The sequence below is a fragment of the Cebidichthys violaceus genome, unplaced genomic scaffold (genome assembly GCF_023349555.1).
Source record: "Cebidichthys violaceus isolate CVI_PGR_0920_01 unplaced genomic scaffold, fCebVio1.0.p SCAF_6, whole genome shotgun sequence".
NCBI lineage: Eukaryota > Metazoa > Chordata > Actinopteri > Perciformes > Stichaeidae > Cebidichthys > Cebidichthys violaceus.
This window is the reverse complement of record NW_027176816.1, coordinates 14009871-14029190: the sequence shown is the minus strand read 5'-3', so window position 1 is coordinate 14029190 and position 19320 is coordinate 14009871. Positions and strand designations below refer to the sequence as shown.

The window sequence follows — 19320 nt, the reverse complement described above, 5'->3', positions numbered from 1 at the left end:
TATAGATAGGTGTGTGCCTTTCCAAATCATGTCCAATCAACTGAATTTACCACATGTGGACTCCAATCAAGTTATAGAAACATCTCAAGGATGATCAGTGGAAACAGTATGCACCTGAGCTCAATTTTGAGTGTCATGACAAAGGCTGTGAATACTTATGTACATGTGATTTTCTTTGTTTTTTATTTTAAAAATTAATTAAAAATGGAAAAATCTTTGCATGTTGTATAGGCTTTAAAAAGGCATTTGATTCAATAAGGCACTTTTTTTTAAAGTTATTGAAAGTGGTTTAGGGGATAAAGCTTATGACATTATCAAATCAATGTACATGGAAAACAGATGTGCAGAAAGGATTGTCTCCAAAATATCAGTATTCTTTAAACAGGAGCATGGAGTGAGACAGGAATGCAGTCTGAGTCCAACTCTGTTCAATATTTACATCAGTGAACTGGAAACGATGTTGGATCATTCTGTAGCCCCAGAAATTAATGTTCTACGCTGATGATCTAGTTCTGTTGTCCCCAACAGAAGAGGGTTTACAACAACATCTGTTCTGGAGTAGTACTGTCAGAAATGGACACTGACAGTCAATCTGGAAAAGACCAACGTTAGAGGAGAACCAGATTTCAGGGAAACAGGCAGAGATACAACTTCACTCAAATAACTACTTAGAGGTTGTCTTTTGGAGAGCTTTGTATGCAACTATAAGATTTTGAAAGTCTACAATTCTCCAAACACACCAATTATGCTTTATGGAAGCAAAATATGTGGCCCTATTTCAAAACCAGAATTTAAGAACTGGGAATAAACTTTGTAAAATTGTATTTAAAGTTCACCCACAAACCCAAGCAATGCATGCAGAGCATAACTTTGTATATTCCCTGTCAAAATCCAAATTAAAAAAAAGATCAATTCAATTTTGGCAATCAAGCTGATCAAAATTCTTTTGCATACAAAGCTCTCTTGAACAATCAGCAATCTCAGGAGGATACATTGAGCTAAAGGCTGGACTAACCACAAACAATCCTGAATCATCAATCAGAAAATGTGAAACAAAATTAGAAGATACATATACAGAACAATTGAGAACATGTAATTAAATGCAAAACATACTCATATGTTAGCAATTCCAGAACAGAGATATCCAATTAGCAGAATATCTCAAAATAAAAAATCCAGTAAAAACACATTATAACAAAATACATAGTTTGTTACCACAAACTTAAAAAATATAAAGAGGTCTCTATTTAAAATTGTGGAGACCAAAAGAGTAACGTTTTTGTACACCACGACATTGAAACAGACATTTGTTATGTACATGTCCCAAATATAAAGACTGCCTTCCGCTTTTTTGTTAGGAGAATACAAAAGTACAGCATATATATACTGTATATATATATATATATATACGTATATGTTATACAAGCATAATATATATTCAACATGTATACATATTGAACATGCACAGTATTTGTTTATTAATATCAATAATCAAAATTATCCCATAATAACTTATTCTTATTTTTGTTGTTGTTGTTGGTTTGTCTTTCCTATGCTTTGGAAACATTGATGTAATGATTCTGTCGTGCCAATAAAGCAAATTGAAATTAAATTGAGAGAGTGAGAGAGAGAGGTAGGGAGAGAGAGAGAGAGCGATAGAGAAAGGAGGGGGGGGAGTGGGGCGAGAGAGAGAGTACTCTGAGAGGAAATAGAGCAGAAGAATATGAGCCTGACAAAAAGGAATCCAGCCTGCCTCCAGATGAGTGAGGGTTGCAAAACAACAGATTAGAGAAGCCCAGGGCTTGTTCCCATGGAAACCTTGCCCCAGGGAGATGGCGACAGGAATGCGGCATATTGTAGGTCAGACGCGCCATCAGCGATCCAATCAGACGTAATCTGTCTTGACTTGAGGGTCATAGACTGAGCAGTAAAGCTGGTGCCTTTCTGTGGCTGCTCTCACTGTCGAGGTTCCAGTCTGAGCTAACAGAACAGGAGGGGTGGAAGAAGAACTCAGATCCTTTACTAAAAATAGCAGTAATGCCACAGTGTAGGAATACTCTACATGTAAATATCTGCATTCATTTTTTTGCTTGAGTAAAAGTACAAAAGTATTAGCATCAATATATAGCTACTTAGATATAAGTATGGTATGGTACAGCTGGTAGAGGCAAGGTTAATTAGAAGTATGTACGTCCGTTCCCTATATGAAATATGGATGTAGTCTCCGTGATGTCACCCATAGGTTTCTGAGGAGCCGTTGTGAAGCTCAAAGTGGGCGGCTCCGGGCGGCGCCATCTTGGCAGTGACACAGCCAACTCTAAAAATGGACAAAGAGGTGGATCATAAGTGGAGCTGAAGCGAGCCTGGCGATGCAGCAGAGCAGACAGCTAGCAGCTAGAAACCTGAGACGGCACCAACCTGCAACTCAAAGAGGCCCCGTCCTTAATTATGCATAACTTTATGTCCTAATATAATTAAAACAGCTGAGTTTTATAACAATTAACCACTTGTACAGTTGTCATGAACGGGGATTTTAACTATAGAGAACAAGCCTTTAACCAGGCTGCAAACAGGTTTATTTCTGCTGTAAAGTTGGTCAGTTTTTGTCACTTCCGTGTTGGCTTCTTTTTTAAGGAACGAAGGTTGCTGCTTTGTTACATCACATTATGTAATGGAATAAAAGTGCAATGTTTGTCGTATTTGATGTAGTGGAGAAGAAGAATAAAGTAGAAGAAAATGAAAATATTCAAGTAAAATACAAGTACCTCAAAATTGTACATAAGCGCATTCATTGAGTAAAAGAACCTAGTTATTTTCCACCTCTTCTCAGCAGAGCAGTGTCTCTTTCATCAATGGTGGATTGCATGGACCAGGTGTAAACACTGGATAAATATAAAACAACACAGCCAGAAAAACTACAACTGGCCAAAAATAAACAACATGCTGTACATAATGTATGCCCCAAGTAACACATAAACCGTTTTTGATCTGAATTTATTCAGCAAACAGTTATTTTTACTTACAAAAAAAATTCTGAATTACAGATCAAGGCACGCTTTGGATTCTTTGGCTTTTTGAGGGCCCTCCACATGCTGAACCCTGGGTATTTAGTTCCACTATTCTCAATGTGAAAAAAGAATATATCAATTATAATTCTTAAATCATGTGACAACACTATGTATGGTTAAGGTTTTGCACAAAAAAAATTGGTTAGGGTTAATGAAAAATTATGGATTGAGATAATATAATTGCCTCATTAAAGTCAGGGGACGTTCGTCGTCATAGTTACAATAATAAACACATGGTTATGGCTGACTGTCAGTTGGAAAAAGGGAAAAGAAGGTGATCCTGGAAGTGAATCTGAACAGATACTCCACTCAACTAACTTGCATTCCTTTAAGATGAACTCAGATTTACAGTATTAATGATGAAAAACAGCAATTTCAGGATTTTTTTTTTTTAAATTATGGAAATCCAAGATTTAAAATATTCCCAGCTCTTATAACAACTGATAAAGGCTCTCTATACACATTTATACATAGATACAGTGAAACATTCATAAAATATAGAGCATATCAAATTGCAAAACTGATGAAATATTCCAATATTTGAATAAAAAAATATTTTTGAAACTAAAAAACACTATATATCACTTCTATGTATCACTCCTGATGTTCAATGAATCAAAAGTCAGAAGATTGGGCTTTTTTTTGAGTGTTTTAAGCTCTTTCTAAGCCCTTTTTATGGTCATTTTACTGCTTCAGATTCAGCCCACTCTCTCTGTTTAGGGCTGTATCTCAGCCCCCCTTTCTCCGATTTTCACCATTGAGACCTCCTTCGAACCGTAGAAGCCAATAGAATTGCCTGGATGATTGACAGCACTATTAGCCAATGGGAATGATAAATGTCCCATCTGATGGCAGATCTGAAATCTAATTTGCTGGGCTTCCAACCCTCCCAAAAAGCCGAGGAGTGTCGGAGAGACACGAATCGAACTGATTCACACACAGCACATGCAGCTGGAACACAGAGTCGTGGAAGTACGGAGATATTTCATTTTTTCGCTGAGATTCGACCAAAAGTGAGTACAATATTCGATGAAAGCTGTGTGACTTTTTTGTGTTCGAAGCTGAATATCTCTGCGATGGTTTACCGGAGAGAGAAATGGAAGATATGTCCGTAATCTCCGTCAAGCGGACATGCTTTTTCATGCTGCATGTTCCTAGGTAGCACGTTGCTAACGGACAGTAGCAGCTGTTTTCTCCGGTCTTTTCCAGTCATATCGAGTTATGATTTATGATATTTTGTTATTTGTTTGCTTGGCTGATGGGAGATGTGTTTGTCTCATGTAGAAGTGACCTAGTTCATGTTGTTCCCAGGACGCTGAGGTTTCTGCAGAACTATAACATCATTATATTCGTTCTTCGTGGGTTCTCTGCCAGTTACTTTTAACACAAAACTCTCTAAGTTTTTATGTACTACGTCCCCCATTTGGGGGACCCTCGGGCTTAAAAGGTTTTAAATCAGTGCATGATAATGGTAGATGCTTCCTTTTTTATACATATGCCAAGGCAATGCTAATCTTAACCATAACCCATGACGTTAGTGCAGAGTGTCACCTCTCTGGACACGGAGCTCTGCCCTCCGGCAGCCCCAGACATAGCAGCAAATTCTTCATCTCTGCAGCTGCTGATTCGGTTATTTTCTATTGCTCCTTTTGTCAAATGGTTCAATGTGACTTTTTCATGTGATTTTCGTTCTTGCTCTGTGACAGATCCATCCATACATCCATTGTCTTCCATTTATCTGTGGATGGGTCGCAGCTAACAGCAGGCAGCAGGTTAACCAAGGTACTCCAGATGTCCCTCTCCACAGCAACATTTTCCAACTCTTTCTTGGGGACCCTCCTACCAATTGGACATGCCCAGAAAACCTCTAAAGGGAAGCGTCCTGATCAAATGCTTGAACCAGCTCAACTGGCCCTTTATGACACAAAGGAGCACCGGCTCTGTGGATGTCTGAGCTCCTCACCCACTTTATCTCTAAGGGTGAGTCCTTGCCTATTCACGATCCTTCTTATTCATGGGTCACTACCCAAAACTCATAACCATAGGTGAGGGTAGGAACATAGATCAACTGGTGAATTGAAATCTTTGCCTATTTGGCTCAGCTCACTCTTTACCTTCAGAGTACAACGCCTGCATCACTGTCAGAACAATCTCATGCTCCATTTTACCCTTGCTTGTGGACAAGACCCTGGGATACTTGATACTTGGGGCAGTGACTCACTCCCAACCCAGAGTGAGCAATCCATGGTTTTATGCGAGAGAACCACGGCCTCAGACTTGAAGACTGATTTCGAAAAATACTCAAAAATCAAGTATTTAATAGTATAAAAAAACCTGTTTGTTGCTGTAAGAAGAATCAATGTAATATGTTACCACCATGTCTGGAGATGAGGCTGAATCTCCTGGCAGATGAAGATCATCTGGAATGCATAAAAACAAGGCCTTGTGTAAAAAGGATGAAAGGTAAACAAGATCATAAAGCAAAAAGTCCAATAAATGCCAGATAAAAACTAAAGCACACAACCTCACATACTTCCTGATTGGAAACTGGGCTTCTCCTATAGCCGTATGGCACCACAGCAAGATCCTCTGCCACTGGGAGAATGGCATCTTCAGGCAGGTCAGCTGTGCCCCTCTGCAGAGCCTCTCCAAATGTTGACTTGGCCAGCACTCCACCTGCACTTGTCCCACCAAATGCATCACACCCAGATCGTCCACAATCTGAAAAAAGGTTTCTGACATCAACTACAGTCAAAAGGACAATTATTAAGGGTTATGGATATAGATACATATATGAATGTGATAAGTGAATCAACCAACATTTTGTTACATAGTTAAAGAAAATAATTAAAACTAAAGTCACCATTTTGAAATGTGCATTTTATTGAAAATAGTACTTAAATAAACAGTAATTAAAGGAGCAATGTGTAATATCTATCATACAATCTCAATTTAAAGTCATCATTTATGGTTGTGCTCTCATGTTCTGTTTGGTTTGTTGGGATTTTTATGTGAATAAAGTGACATCTATGTTATATAACTGAGCCACAAGTACAATCATTTTCTAAAACCAAGACTCGAAAAATAAAGATAAATGTTGATACATGTTCTCATTATGTGTGAGTTGAAGAATTATTGTATAATCCATGATTTAACAAACCTGTAAAATCCCTGTTTTCAGGGATTTTGTCAGTAATTCAACCCATTAAGGTTGAATGTTTTAGAGTACAATGGAGAGACTGGATGCTGGATTTTGTATTATTTAATTTGAAGTCAACAGTTCCATCTAGTGGCTGGAGAGGTAACCCCACACAAAAACATCATGTGGAGGCAACAAGTACCAACTTGAACATGGAGCATTTTGAACACCCTGACAACAGCTCCTAAACCACCTGATATCAGATATTGGTATGTGGACGACACTCTGTCTAAACCGCACTGCTCCAGCATCGACACATCAGTAACATCAACCCACACTTCACATGAGTGGTAAGCTATTATTCTCGTCACATGTATACAAGTAAAAGCTGAAGGAGCATAAAGACCAGAGTGTACAGGAAACCCACTCAATCTAAACCTTTACTACCTCCTAATAACCGTCAATTTCTATACTTTTACTGTTTTACAACCTGTTTCATTTTTATTCTCATTACGCATATACAATTATTACATTTCCTGATTGATTGATTTGATATTTATATATTTGTTTCTTGTTTTATTTGCGTGATTTTCTTTTTATACTTATTTAATGAGCATTGTTGGAGGGAGCCTGAGATCTATTCTGAAACACTTACAACATAACGATCAGTGGAGAGGAGGCTCCTACACAGAACTACTATCTATCTATCAATGAGGATAGAGATATCGGAGAAGCACTCCAGGTCAAATGATGATAATCCTGTTCTGATTTACTGTAAAACAGGGACATTCTCCTCAACAGGGACCACCAGGAGGATCCACCAGTGAGACTCCTTTATCAGGCTGAACTGTCAGAATATTAAGTCACAAGCAGCCAGCACTTACCACAAACCTCTGGTGGTACACCCTAAAAGGTACCCCCCCTTCTACTTAGCAACTTTCTTTCAAATGCTCTTAAAGATTTAAAAAAAAAAATCCTCCCCCGTACAGATATGGTGATGAAGTCATCCACTGGATGAGTGATGCATGTGTGGAATTAACCCTGGAGGATGTGAGATGATTTGATTGTAGAGAATGAGTGCTTATCAGGTTTCCATTCCACAGCTCCATACATTTGGCTTGCGGCTGAATCTCCCAGCAGATTATGACGTCACAGTGGAGTGGGAGAATCAGCCCTTCATCTGGAGCTAGTCAGGATTAAGTGCATGTAGGTAATGCTCTGTAGTGAATGCTCAGGAGCAGTAGAGCTGAGTTCATGCAGTCCTGCTGGCTTCTCCCCTGTAGACCTCATAGAAAATGAAATTGTGGATTTTAGCTGTCTAAAGATGAGGAATGACAAAAGGACAATGAAAGACATCTGCGGCTTGTTTTCCCTCCTTTGGTAAGCTAAATAATCTGTTTTGCAGCTGCTGTTTGTGAGAACAATTTTCAATTTAACTTGTCAATGGAAAAAGAAAGTCTTCGTTAACCGTTATTAAAATCCTAAAAGAGGCTTGTGCTTTATGTTGAGGTACACTCATTCTTCAGTACGTTTTACTAATACTAACATTGTTTTTTTTTTAGACTGAAACTACTACCCATAAGAACCAGCAGGCAAGATGAAGGTGAAATGGACTATGCTGGGCATGGTTGTCTTCTTTCTGCTCTCCGTGGTCATGACCTGCTGCTTCATATGGCAGTATAGGATGCCAAAGCTGAAAACAGGTAAAGTCTATCAGACCAAAACAGATTTACACCCCCGAAAACCCGCACATGACTTTCCAACCTGGAACTAGTTTTGGGCCTGCACCTCCTTAGCCTCTTTGGTGTAATTGCTCGTTTGCAGGAGCGGCAGCAGGATTACACAAAGCTGGAAATAGTAGCAGCAGGATTAGCAGCTGCGTTAAAGCTGATTTTAACTCCTGCTGAGAGACAAGAGGAGCAAATGTGGAGCTGAGCAATGCAGGATGTTTCTGGGTGAAATGACAACAGCCACGGCCTTCAGTTGCTCAAACGTTGTGTGTAATATAAATCTGAATTTGTCTCAGTGTTCAGAGTGTACTGTCTGACTTAGGGATGCACCGATCCACGTTTTTCACTTCCGATACCGATACAGATATCTGAGGTTTAGTATCGGCCGATACCGATCTGATACCGATCTAATAGAGAAAAACAGTGCTGAATCGATTTAAAAAACGCAGCCGACGCTACGCGCCCCCAGGTTGTCCATCGCTTTTCTCATGTTGCTGGCGTTGTCCCTCAGAATCACGTGGATTTTGCTCAACGGAATTTGCCACTTGTCAAACATTTCCTCCAGGCTAGCTGCTATCGCTTCGCTGGTGTGTGACCCACGAAAGTTTGTTGCATTTAACATTGCACTGTATGGCACAAAAGTTTCATCCAGCCAGTGTGCTGTTAAACTTAAAAGTGACACTGGGGAAACGTCGGAGCTCCAGATGTCTGTCGTGAAACTTATCGATTTGACATCTTTTATCTCCTTCAATATGTGTTTGCACACTTTACCGTGCAGTTCAGGTAGCGCCGTCTCCGACAAATATTTTCGGCTTACCATGGCGTAGCGTGGTTCCAGGTGGTTAACTAGCAGCCGGAATCCCTTATCCCCGACAACTGAGAGCGGCTGCCCGGTTCCAGATGGCTGATCCTTTCGCTCGCTTCATTTTGAAAACAATCTATGCGGCCAGTTCGCTAGCGCATGACGTTACGCAGAGCACAACGCATACAATTGGACTGAATAGATTTGCCTTTATGGATCGGTCACATTGTCACCGATACCCGATCTAGAATTTTTTCCTATATCGGGACCGATACAGATATTGATATCGGATCGGTGCATCTCTAGTCTGACTGTGACAAACATGAGGTTACATAATACAAAACACTCATCTTTATAACCCGGTACTGCTGGGAAAATGAAAGCAGGTTGACATATTTACAGCACTTAATAATAAACCATACAGTAGGATTGTTTTACAGCTACAAGCTGCATTTTTGTTCTATCAAAAACCTGCATTCCCTCCTACCTACTACCACTAATAAATCATGATTTTAGCATTTCAATTGTAATATATATTTTACAAACGAAGATGAAGAATACTGTCCTATCAAAAGACTGTATTAGTAATAATGTATAGATAGGTATAGGTATAAAATACCAGTAACAGGTCCAGAGTAAATCAACCACCCAGCTGGACAGGTTTTTTTCTCACTTTTAGAAGCATGCTTGTCATTTACTTTTACTAAAAGGGCCAGTAAAAAATATGTTTTGAAGAAAAAATACATTGAAAAATGTTTCAGTTGTGATCATTAAAAATAATATTCCATTAACTTCCATTGTGTTGAGGTTGAGACATCTCAGAACCTGGACCAGTAAAACCAAAACTATCTGCACAGAGAGGTGCACTAATAGTGTTTTCTTTCATACTTTCAGTGAACCAACCCTTTAACATGCTGCACATAATATAATTAAAGATGTGCCATTCCCTTGCTAGTTATGTCTGTGCTTATATTCTAAGCTTGCCATTTCTTTTCGTGGAACCATTGGATGGACCGCTTACTTGAGGGAGAAATGTGGAGAGCATCTATTAATTTGATTTTTGAAGAAAGGATAACCAAACAAGAGGCAAGGCTATCAAGACTCAGGTTAGCAAGATTTATTCGGACGACAGAAAACTACAAGACAGACAGATCATTGATTGGAAGGAAAAGATCATCAATAAAACATGTCCATTAAATCCCAAACAGAGGGAAGCATGAAGTTCATGTTTATGGAAATGTCATATGGATTAAATCCAACTTCTTTCTCTCTTTTGCTAACCCCTAACCCTTACCCAAATGCCAAACGCTAAATGCTTAACTACAATGTTTTTGAGTTCTGCATGTGAAAATCGCACAAGATATAACGTGAACAATAGACAGCATTGGAGTTTGACTTGGTAAGGCTAGCAGTTTCCCTCTGCGTCCTGTCTTTTTGCTAAGGAAGGCTAAAAATGTCCTGGAACTAGTCGATCTCTGACTCTAGGATTGACAACAAACAGCTGAGTTTCACAAATGGTCAACATCTTATAACATGTTTAATTAGTGATCATTTGATCCATTTTTGGATGTCTGCATCTCTGGTTGTACAATTGGGGTGTAACAGTGACGGATGAGTTGTGTCTACATGTTTCATATGTGATAAGCCTTTTATCCTTTTCCACAGAAGTGGTTGGAAAACAAGAGGCAGTAGAGGAGATGTGCCCTCTCTTTCCTGAGCCTGTGCCCCTCACACATCCCATCACATCGCTGAGAGTGGCCTTGGAAAGAGTGAATCTCTTTTTTTAATCAAATTTTTCTTCATATTAAAATGTTTTGTCATGGGAATATTCTGGGTATGCTTGTAGTTTTCTTACTGAATCTTCGCCTAACAGATAGATGTGCTCCTGAGGTCGAGCGTTCATACCACCAAGCTGCCAGCGATATCAGCCATCGTGGTTTTAAATGACTCTGTTTTGTGGAATGGAAACTTTGGCAAGAAGAATGTAAGCGACCCCTCCTCATCTGCCCCCAATGAGTACACAGTATACAGGTGAGATTTACATCTGGTGTCAAAGAGATTAACATAAAATATGACAAAAGGGAAGTGGTGATTTGTCTAAATGCCAAATACTTAGTCATTCATAATAATGATAGTCAGTCAATAATATTAGCAACTCCATCTGAACAATAATCATTACCCCATGATGTAACCTGCAGTCACATTCTTCTATTGGATTGCATCTGATCTGACGCTTACATTTAGAATTAGGATTAGACATCATTGTATTAAGTAAGCTCCATATAGGATCAGTGATCAATGAGACTGAACCACTCAATAAATGAAGTGCTTTAATCGGATCTGTGCGGCAGCAGTGGAGATGCTACGTATTAATAAACCAGGATACATTTAATCAATGATAATATGCATGTGTTACGCTCACTTTAATCACTGTGATTGCAGAATTGCGAGCCTCTCTAAGATCTTCCCCACACTGATGCTTTACAAGCTGTGGGAAGACGGCCTTGTGGACTCTCTGGATGACCCTTTGGACAAATACGCAGACAACTTCACCATTAAGGACCCTCTGTGGAAAGGTGGGGGGCCAGCATCGTCGTCAGTCAGGACCCTCGGCAGCCACTCTCCTGGACTCACCTTACGCAGGATGGCCAGCCAACTCTCTGGTAACCACACTTTTTTTGTCTTTAATGACATAGTGACCATCTTTGATAATCAACATTAAAGCTCAGTTGATAAATTTAATTTAATAAAAAATACCTTTTTTGTCATATTTCTGTCACTATATCCTCACAGTAATGCATTAGACAGGTAACCTTTGGAAAGAAACTGGTTCCTCTGCCCCCTGTTAGTGCTGCAGAGATGACGTATTTGTCGGCAAACCTGGTTCCCTCAACAAAAATCCAATGGGCTTTTTCCATTGTATTTTGGATTATTGCAGAAATTGGCTATGTGGAAAACCAATGTTTATGATACGTGCACAATTTATTCAGCAAGATAATCATCACAAATGAGCACCAATTTTTTTTATTATTTTGAAGCGGAAATACAATCAGCAGAAATAAAAAGCTAAAGTTAGGCTATAAACAAATTACAATACGGTCACATAATTTCACGTCACCACCACTAAGGTAGAGGCGGTCTAGTCGGCGTGATGACATTCTCATTTAGCCACTTGTTAGCAACCGCCTGTTTTAAGATCCATAAAAGCTTGTAGGAGATTTACTGATGTATTTCATGTCATTGAACAAAATGTTAAAATCTCTTCAGCTTGTGTTAACCACAGACCTTATCTTGGCATCTAACCAAAAACACATTTGCACGGAAGTGCAAAATACAACTAATTTCAGGGTTTCTCATTCCTGCAGCACTATATGGCATTTGATGGATTCCACTGGGCCTGAAAAAACACACCCAATCAAAGCCAAGGAGTCAATTACTCTGATCAATATTATGTTACAACATTGCCCTTTTTCACCTCAAATGTTTTCATAAAAACTTAATTAGTGTACTGTTCAGCTGCAAAATGTGAAAGTTTGTGACCCAGCCGTCATGTTGAAAGCGGTCAAGCCAACACCAAGCACCGGCCACAGACTGGAGCAAGCTTTCTTTTTACAGATTATGTGTCACATGTACTACTGTGAGGATATAGTGACAGTTTGAGCAAATATGACAAAAAGTCCCCATGGAGAAACGGTCAAATAATCAGAGCTTGGAAGTTGGGAGTATAAGAATGGGGATGTCATAAGTAATCTTTTTTTGCAGGTTCTTCATTCATATGCAGAATGTGTAGGCAATGGGACAACACTGTGGTATCAGAAGCGTTCTGGTTTCCCTTTGCAGTCCGTGTAGTATTGACCAATCATGCACAAGCATGTACAGGCAAGCTTGTACAGGCTTTGGTGGAATGCAGGTAAACAGTCCATGTGGAGAGCGAATGAGGCAGAACACTGGCAATCAGGGAAGCCACTGGCTATCTTTTATCAATGATTTAGCTTTTTATTGATTTAAAATTAGCTTAAACTGGGCTTACTTGTGAAACAAGATTCACGTCGTCTCTCAACTCCAACTTCAGACCCGCATCTTGCAGTTGCTAATCAGACTGTAAACAATGAGCAGCACATGGAACAGGAAGTCTAGGCCCAGATATCTGCTGGCTGCAAGAACTAAAAAGGCATTCCTTCTACCTCGTTCTGTTCTTCAAACAGTGGCAGAAGCAGTTGTGTGAAAGATGAAGAAGGAGGTTGAGAGAGAAGATCCTAATTTCACAACTTCACACACAACTTCATGCCCCTTTTCACCCACCCTTTTTACCCACTACCTATTTTTGGGCTTTGCTACAAAAACCAAACCACCCCTACTGGATATCATTACCTGGACAAACCACGCCCTGATGGCCATGGTGGAGGAATTGCCGTTCTTTACCGCAAACTCATTAAAACCAGCCTGACTAACATCCAAAGTCCATCCTCATTTGAACACCTGACATTCAAACTCTCTGGTCCTAAACCCCTGATTATTTCAATTATCTACCGCCCCCCCAAACCCAATCCTGCCCTCCTCTCTGACCCATATGAGCTCCTTACCCAGCTCTGCTCCATCTCACCTTCCATCCTGTTGCTCGGTGATTTCAACATCCACATCGACTCCTCAGACTGTAAAACAGCCACAGAATTTTTGGACATGCTTAGATGCTTCAATTTCACTCAACACATTGATTTCCCCACCCACAACCGCAGTCACATCCTGGACCTGATCTGTTCCACTGGAATCACCATCCACCACCTCTCCGGCTCTGACCTCACTGTCTCCGACCACCTAGCTATCATCATGGAGATCGACATCCCCATCCCAGAACCCAAACACACATGCACCATCATTCTCTGTAATATCAAGTCTGTCTGCCCCTTATCTCTGTCAGCCTGTCTCACTGACAAATTCTCCACACTCACTCCCTCCCTTAGCCCCTCCCTCACAGACCTGGTCAACCTCTACAATAACACACTATCCAGCTTGCCCTTCTCAAAACCAGAACTGTCTCTTTCACCCACACTGCTCCCTTGTTCACCCCTGAACTTTGCCTCATGAAATCCCGGAAACGCAGACTAGAGTGACTCTCCAATAAAACTGGCCTCACAGTACACACCCTGGCTTACAAGGAATACATACAGCAATGCAAACTGGCTCTCAACGCTCCACCTGCTACTCTGGTATTATCCGCTCTGGTTCCGCCAACCCCAAGGTCCTCTTCTCCACAATAAACAAACTCCTCAAACCTATGGACAATCTCTCCCACTCCTCCACAGCTGAGAAATGTAATTCCTTCCTGGCATTCTACCAAGAAAAATGTATACCATCTACAACCCACTGGCCACTTCCAGCCCTGCCCCATCCAACCTTGTATCTGTAAATCCCCCACTAACTCTCCCAATTCTCACTAATCTCTCGCCCAGATCTTAATAATTCACTGTCTAGCATGAAGACTCCGACCTGTGACCTGGACCCTATCCCTTCCACTTTAGCCATGTCTTGCCTCCTGGCCCTCCGCCTACTCCTCCTCTCTGTCATCAACTCCTCCCTGTCTACTGGCTCCGTCCATCCAGCCCTCAAACTCACTTTAGTCACACCCATTCTCAAAAAGCCTGGCCTTGACCCTGACATCCCCAACAACTATAGACCCATCTCCAATCTCCCTTTTCTGTCTAAAATACGCAAACACACTGTTGCCCACCAACTAAAAACCCACCTCGACTCGAACCAACTCTACGAACCATTTCAATCTGGATTCAGATCTCATCACAGCACAGAAACTGTCCTAATCAAAGTCACCAACGACCTCCTCCTCTACTCTGATGACCACTCTCTCAACATCCTAATTCTACTCAACCTCAGTGCAGTCTTTGACACCTGGATGCAAGCCAACTTTCTCAAACTCAACAGCGACAAATCAGAAATCGTCATCATCGGCCCCAAATCACTAAACAAATCCCACCACAACTTCTCCCTCTGCATTGATGGCACCACTGTTCCTGCTTCCACACGTCAGTAACCTTGGTATCATTTTTGATCAAACCCTCTCCTTTGAATGCCACCTCAATCACATCACTGAAACACTCATCCATGCCTCATCACCTCTCGACTGGACTACTGCAACAGCATCCTGTACGGCTCATCCACCAAAATCATCAACAAACTACAATACATCCAGAACTTTGCTGCCCGTCAGTTCTCCCACTCCACCAGAGACCACATCACCCCAGTCCTTCAAAACCTCCACTGGCTCCCCATACAGCAAATAATCCAGTTCAAGATTCTTCTCATCACATACAAAGCCCTTCATAACCTCGCCCCTTCATACCTTTCGGACCTCCTGCATCGATACGCTCCCAGCTACAACCTCAGATCCACTGATGCCAACCTCCTTACTCCCCTACTCCGTCCAAACATCGTACCTGGGGGGACAAGGCCTTCTCCATTGCTGCCCCCTCCTCTGGAACTCTCTCCCCCAGCACTTCACATATTCTCCGTCACTCGCCACTTTCAAAACTGCACTTAAAACTCACCTATAATCATTAATAAATTAGTTATGTATGTTTTTTGTGCTGTTCCTTATTATTATGTCATCTATTTTGTTTATATTGTAATTGCTTCTATTGTTTCTGTTTTTTAGCATGTAAAGTGTCTTTGAGTACCTTTTAAACCGCTATAAAAATAAAATGTATAATTATTATTATTATTAAAAGACACATAAATAGAAATCCTGCATTTTGACTAAACCCTGCATTGAACATATATTGTGAGGTGCAGAAACATCCAATGGACTAATAGAATAATTCCTTAGATTTTGGGCGGTGGAGCATTTGTTGTGCACATCTACAGAAATGAACACTGTGTATCCATGTCTAATACTTGCGCCTCTTGAAGTGGCAAGTTAATAACAAAGCTGTTACATTGTGTAACTGGTGCTTCCACATCCCATCATCCCATTTATCACAGTCAAATAGCTCAGCAGCAGTGTGTGAAGGAGGCACATTGGTCATAATGTAGGTCTAGTCTCTCATACTCAACACGTTGTTTCTGTTAAGGACAAGTCTCCCACTACAGCACCTTAGCTAACCTGGGCTCACATGAACAGAGAGAGAGAAGCTATATTTACACTGAGCTGTGTCCAGATATAGAGCTAACCAGCTCTGTGCACTAAGAATGAAAAGGAGGGATTAACAGAGGGGGATGCACTGCTGAGAGTACAAGTCTTTCAGGTACAGCTATTAGAATTCTTCTGAGGAAGACGTGAATGTATGTACCAAAATTCATAGTTATCCATCTAATCAAAAAAATCCCCCCATGCTATAGAGGAAAAGTCAGATCACCATAGTCAATGGAAAGTATTACTGGGGGCCGTGCATGTCCACACAAAATCATGTGATCAAGTAGATGTTGAGATACGTCACTCTATAAGTGTAAAGATTGACCTAGATGGTTGTGCTAGATAAAAAGTCTGATGCTCATCATAGTTATTAGGATACATCCTGTTGGGACCTAGAAAGTCTCAGGTATTTTGCACTTGACCAAGGTGATCAAATAACAGATTTAGGGGCAAATTCACAAAAGGGTACCTGGATGACATAGTTTACAGATTTACTCACCAGTTTTGCTCACTGGTGTTTTCTAATATTTTCACAGGGTTACCCAGAAGATTAAGGTCAACTAATCTTCTTTGGAGTGGAGACACACAGGCAGCCCTTAATTTGTTACAGGATGATGTCCTTGTGGCTGATCCAGGCACCAAGTAAGACTCTGTTCCCTTCCTGTGTTGCTCTATTTTTGACTCTAGTGACTTTGGACTTTCCGTGCATTTCTATATTCTGAAAAGAAAAAGGAGGAAGCATTTCTATATTCTGAAAAGAAAAAGGAGATTATTATGCATAGAACAAGGATCCTCTTGGTATTTTGCATCCAAAAAGAGCTTGCAAACCTTTCTGACATTGCTTTCTCTTTTCCCTCAGATGCCACTACAGCAATGTTGCTTTTTCCTTATTGGCCAACATCTTGGCCCATAAGGTGACTGGCTCAGACTTTGAGAGCTGGGTGTCAGACAATGTTCTGGAGCGACTCAGCATGGAGGACACAGGTTTCAACTTAAATCTAGCCATTCAGAGGCAGATGGCTGTGGGTGTGTACAGCAATGGCCAGCCAGCTCCCCTCTACAACCTCGGTTGGTACCGACCTGCAGGCCAGATGTTTTCCACAGCAGCTGACATGGCCAAGCTCATGATGGCTCTTCTGGGCGCATATGGCGGGACCTTGCTCCGCCAGGACACCCTGAACACCATGCTGACCCCGCTCTTCCGATGCCACAGCGGCTACTTTGCCAACTCCACCGGCACACCTTGGGAGATCAACGAGCAGTTTGGCTATGATGTGGTGAGGAAGGACGGCGACCTGGACGGTTATGCGGCCAGTCTCTCCCTGGTGCCACGGCTCAAACTGGGACTGGTGATCCTAATGGCTGGGGTTCGGCCTGCAGACCAGGACCTTGTGAGCCAGGCCTACAGCTATCTCATCCCTGCAGTGGAAAGGGCTTTCAGAAATGCTCGACAAACTCTCAGACCGCCGCCCAACCCAGCTCCATATGTGGGTTTTTTTACTTACAGGAATATGACCTTCTATGAGATTAAGGTGGACCCAGACGGGGTGCTGGTCATGCAGCAGTTTGGACCACAGGTGGACACAACTGTCCCTTCCAAGTACCGAACTATTCGGCTGGATTACCTGCAGGACAGGGTGTTCAGGGTGGTGTTTGAGAGCCCATACCCTTGCAAGCTGAAGGTTAATAGCGCCTCTGTCTCCCTGGAGGCACAGGACAGACAGCTCTTCAACTTTTACCTCTTTAACAAGAAAGGCATGTCGCCAGGGTTTGATTCCCCAGGACTCAACACTTACAAGGTGACAAGGATAGCTGGCAGACCATACTTTACTTCATAAATACAGGAACTCAACCAGTTTCACACTGTGAAGGACAAATGCAGTAGGAAACTTGATATGGAAAACACATGACAGTTTTCAACTGTTGTGTCACTGGTCATGTGATACTCTCTTGCTAAGGTCAATATGGTTAATCAGAACTTGTATTTTAATATTATTTATTTAATACACCTCTGCTTATAATACTGTACCAAAACAATAATTTAGTCATATCCAAATGTCCAAAGGAATCTTTGAACTAGCTACAAGCAAAGCAACACTGATGACAGTACTGTTTAAATGTTTCCTTAGACGTGTTTGGTTAATGGACGATGTGGCAGTATTCCTCTTCAACCTTTAAGTGCCTACAGTGTGACCTAGAAAGATGAAAAACACAACTGTTGAAATGTGGAGTGGTCAAGTTTTTCAACATCTAAATCCACCATGGAAGCATGTGAAAATGCTATGAGCAATAAAGAGAAAAGTTACAGAAAAATATGCTAACTAAAACTTGTGGTATAAATGTTTATTAAGTTTGTATTAAGCATGAATTAAGAGTTTTAAGTGATAATGTACATGTGAACATTAATATACATGCATATGTTTACTACATATTGATAGACTAACACTGAGGTGATGAGAAAAATATCCATTGAACAACCCAATATAACAACCCATATCCACACACAAGAAAAAAAATGATTAGAAACATTTAATATAATAATTTCAAATCAGCATCTAAAATGAGAGTATACTTCCCTTTTAACACAGTGTTCACAAAAAACTGAACCTTATATGTTTAATGCAGTTTTATATTTATATTATATAATTACATTTCTACTTGCATGCTTCCAATAACAATATGTACCGCTGGGATGGTGAACATGATAAACTAACAGTACCTATGCATCTCCCCTTTACATACTTACTTTATGATAATCCGATGCTGTTTGGGGCAAAAACCAAGTCGTTTTTTTGCATGCAGTATAAATTAGTTATTTTCAACTAATTCTCATAAGGGTGTGTATATATTATTTCTAAATTATATATGGAATCGCATTAATTGGGTATGACTGGAAAGCTGAGATTACATTGGGATTCAAAGAGCCCAATGTATTCATGTGTGATGCTGTGATTCCATATAGTAGTCATTTTATTGTAGTGAGACCAAACTTGATGTCACTTTATAAAATGACTTCCGGGATAATCACTCATGAAACTTTACAACTACAACTTAAAGACCTTGGGCATTCAGAGGACGGATACCTGTCCTATGTATATTGACAATAAGAGGTTTTCTGAGCAGTTTTAAAAGCTCGCCATCCAATCACCAAAAAATGCAAAATACATGAGGAGACTCTGTTAACTATTGACAATATACATGTGGCGTCAATTCTACGGTGCATGTACAGTTTTGCATAGTTTGTTTTTTTTAAATATCTGGGTCAAGTGAATAAAAACAATTGCAGTCACTAATGATGGTTGCTTGGCTATTAAAAAACAGTGTGTTTGTACAGGATGCCTTGTGCTATGGAGATTATCTCTGACCAATCAGTGGTCTGCAGCTGTTTAGCTCCGCCTTCTAGGATTGGGTCAGCTCGCTTGGAACCTTGACCAACA

At 40.7% G+C, this 19320-nt stretch overlaps 1 protein-coding gene across 1 annotated transcript; it reads left to right on the top strand.

The window, feature by feature from the left end:
* The first annotated feature begins 7804 nt into the window (after positions 1 to 7804).
* LOC137889525 (putative beta-lactamase-like 1) lies at positions 7805 to 17721 on the top strand. The gene is made up of 6 exons (XM_068733414.1): positions 7805 to 7910; positions 10405 to 10508; positions 10613 to 10770; positions 11182 to 11402; positions 16420 to 16525; positions 16743 to 17721. Exons 1-6 carry the CDS (start codon positions 7805 to 7807, stop codon positions 17719 to 17721), a joined length of 1674 nt encoding a protein of 557 aa, XP_068589515.1.
* Positions 17722 to 19320: the final 1599 nt, after the last annotated feature.

Bases quoted from the DNA above. Each gene is read 5' to 3' on its own strand.
- LOC137889525 (XM_068733414.1), top strand. From the start codon at position 7,805: ATGAAGGTGAAATGGACTATGCTGGGCATGGTTGTCTTCTTTCTGCTC. The intron at 11,403-16,419 runs GTAACCACACTT...ATATTTTCACAG, and splicing joins GATGGCCAGCCAACTCTCTG to GGTTACCCAGAAGATTAAGG. The intron at 16,526-16,742 runs GTAAGACTCTGT...CTTTTCCCTCAG, and splicing joins GTGGCTGATCCAGGCACCAA to ATGCCACTACAGCAATGTTG.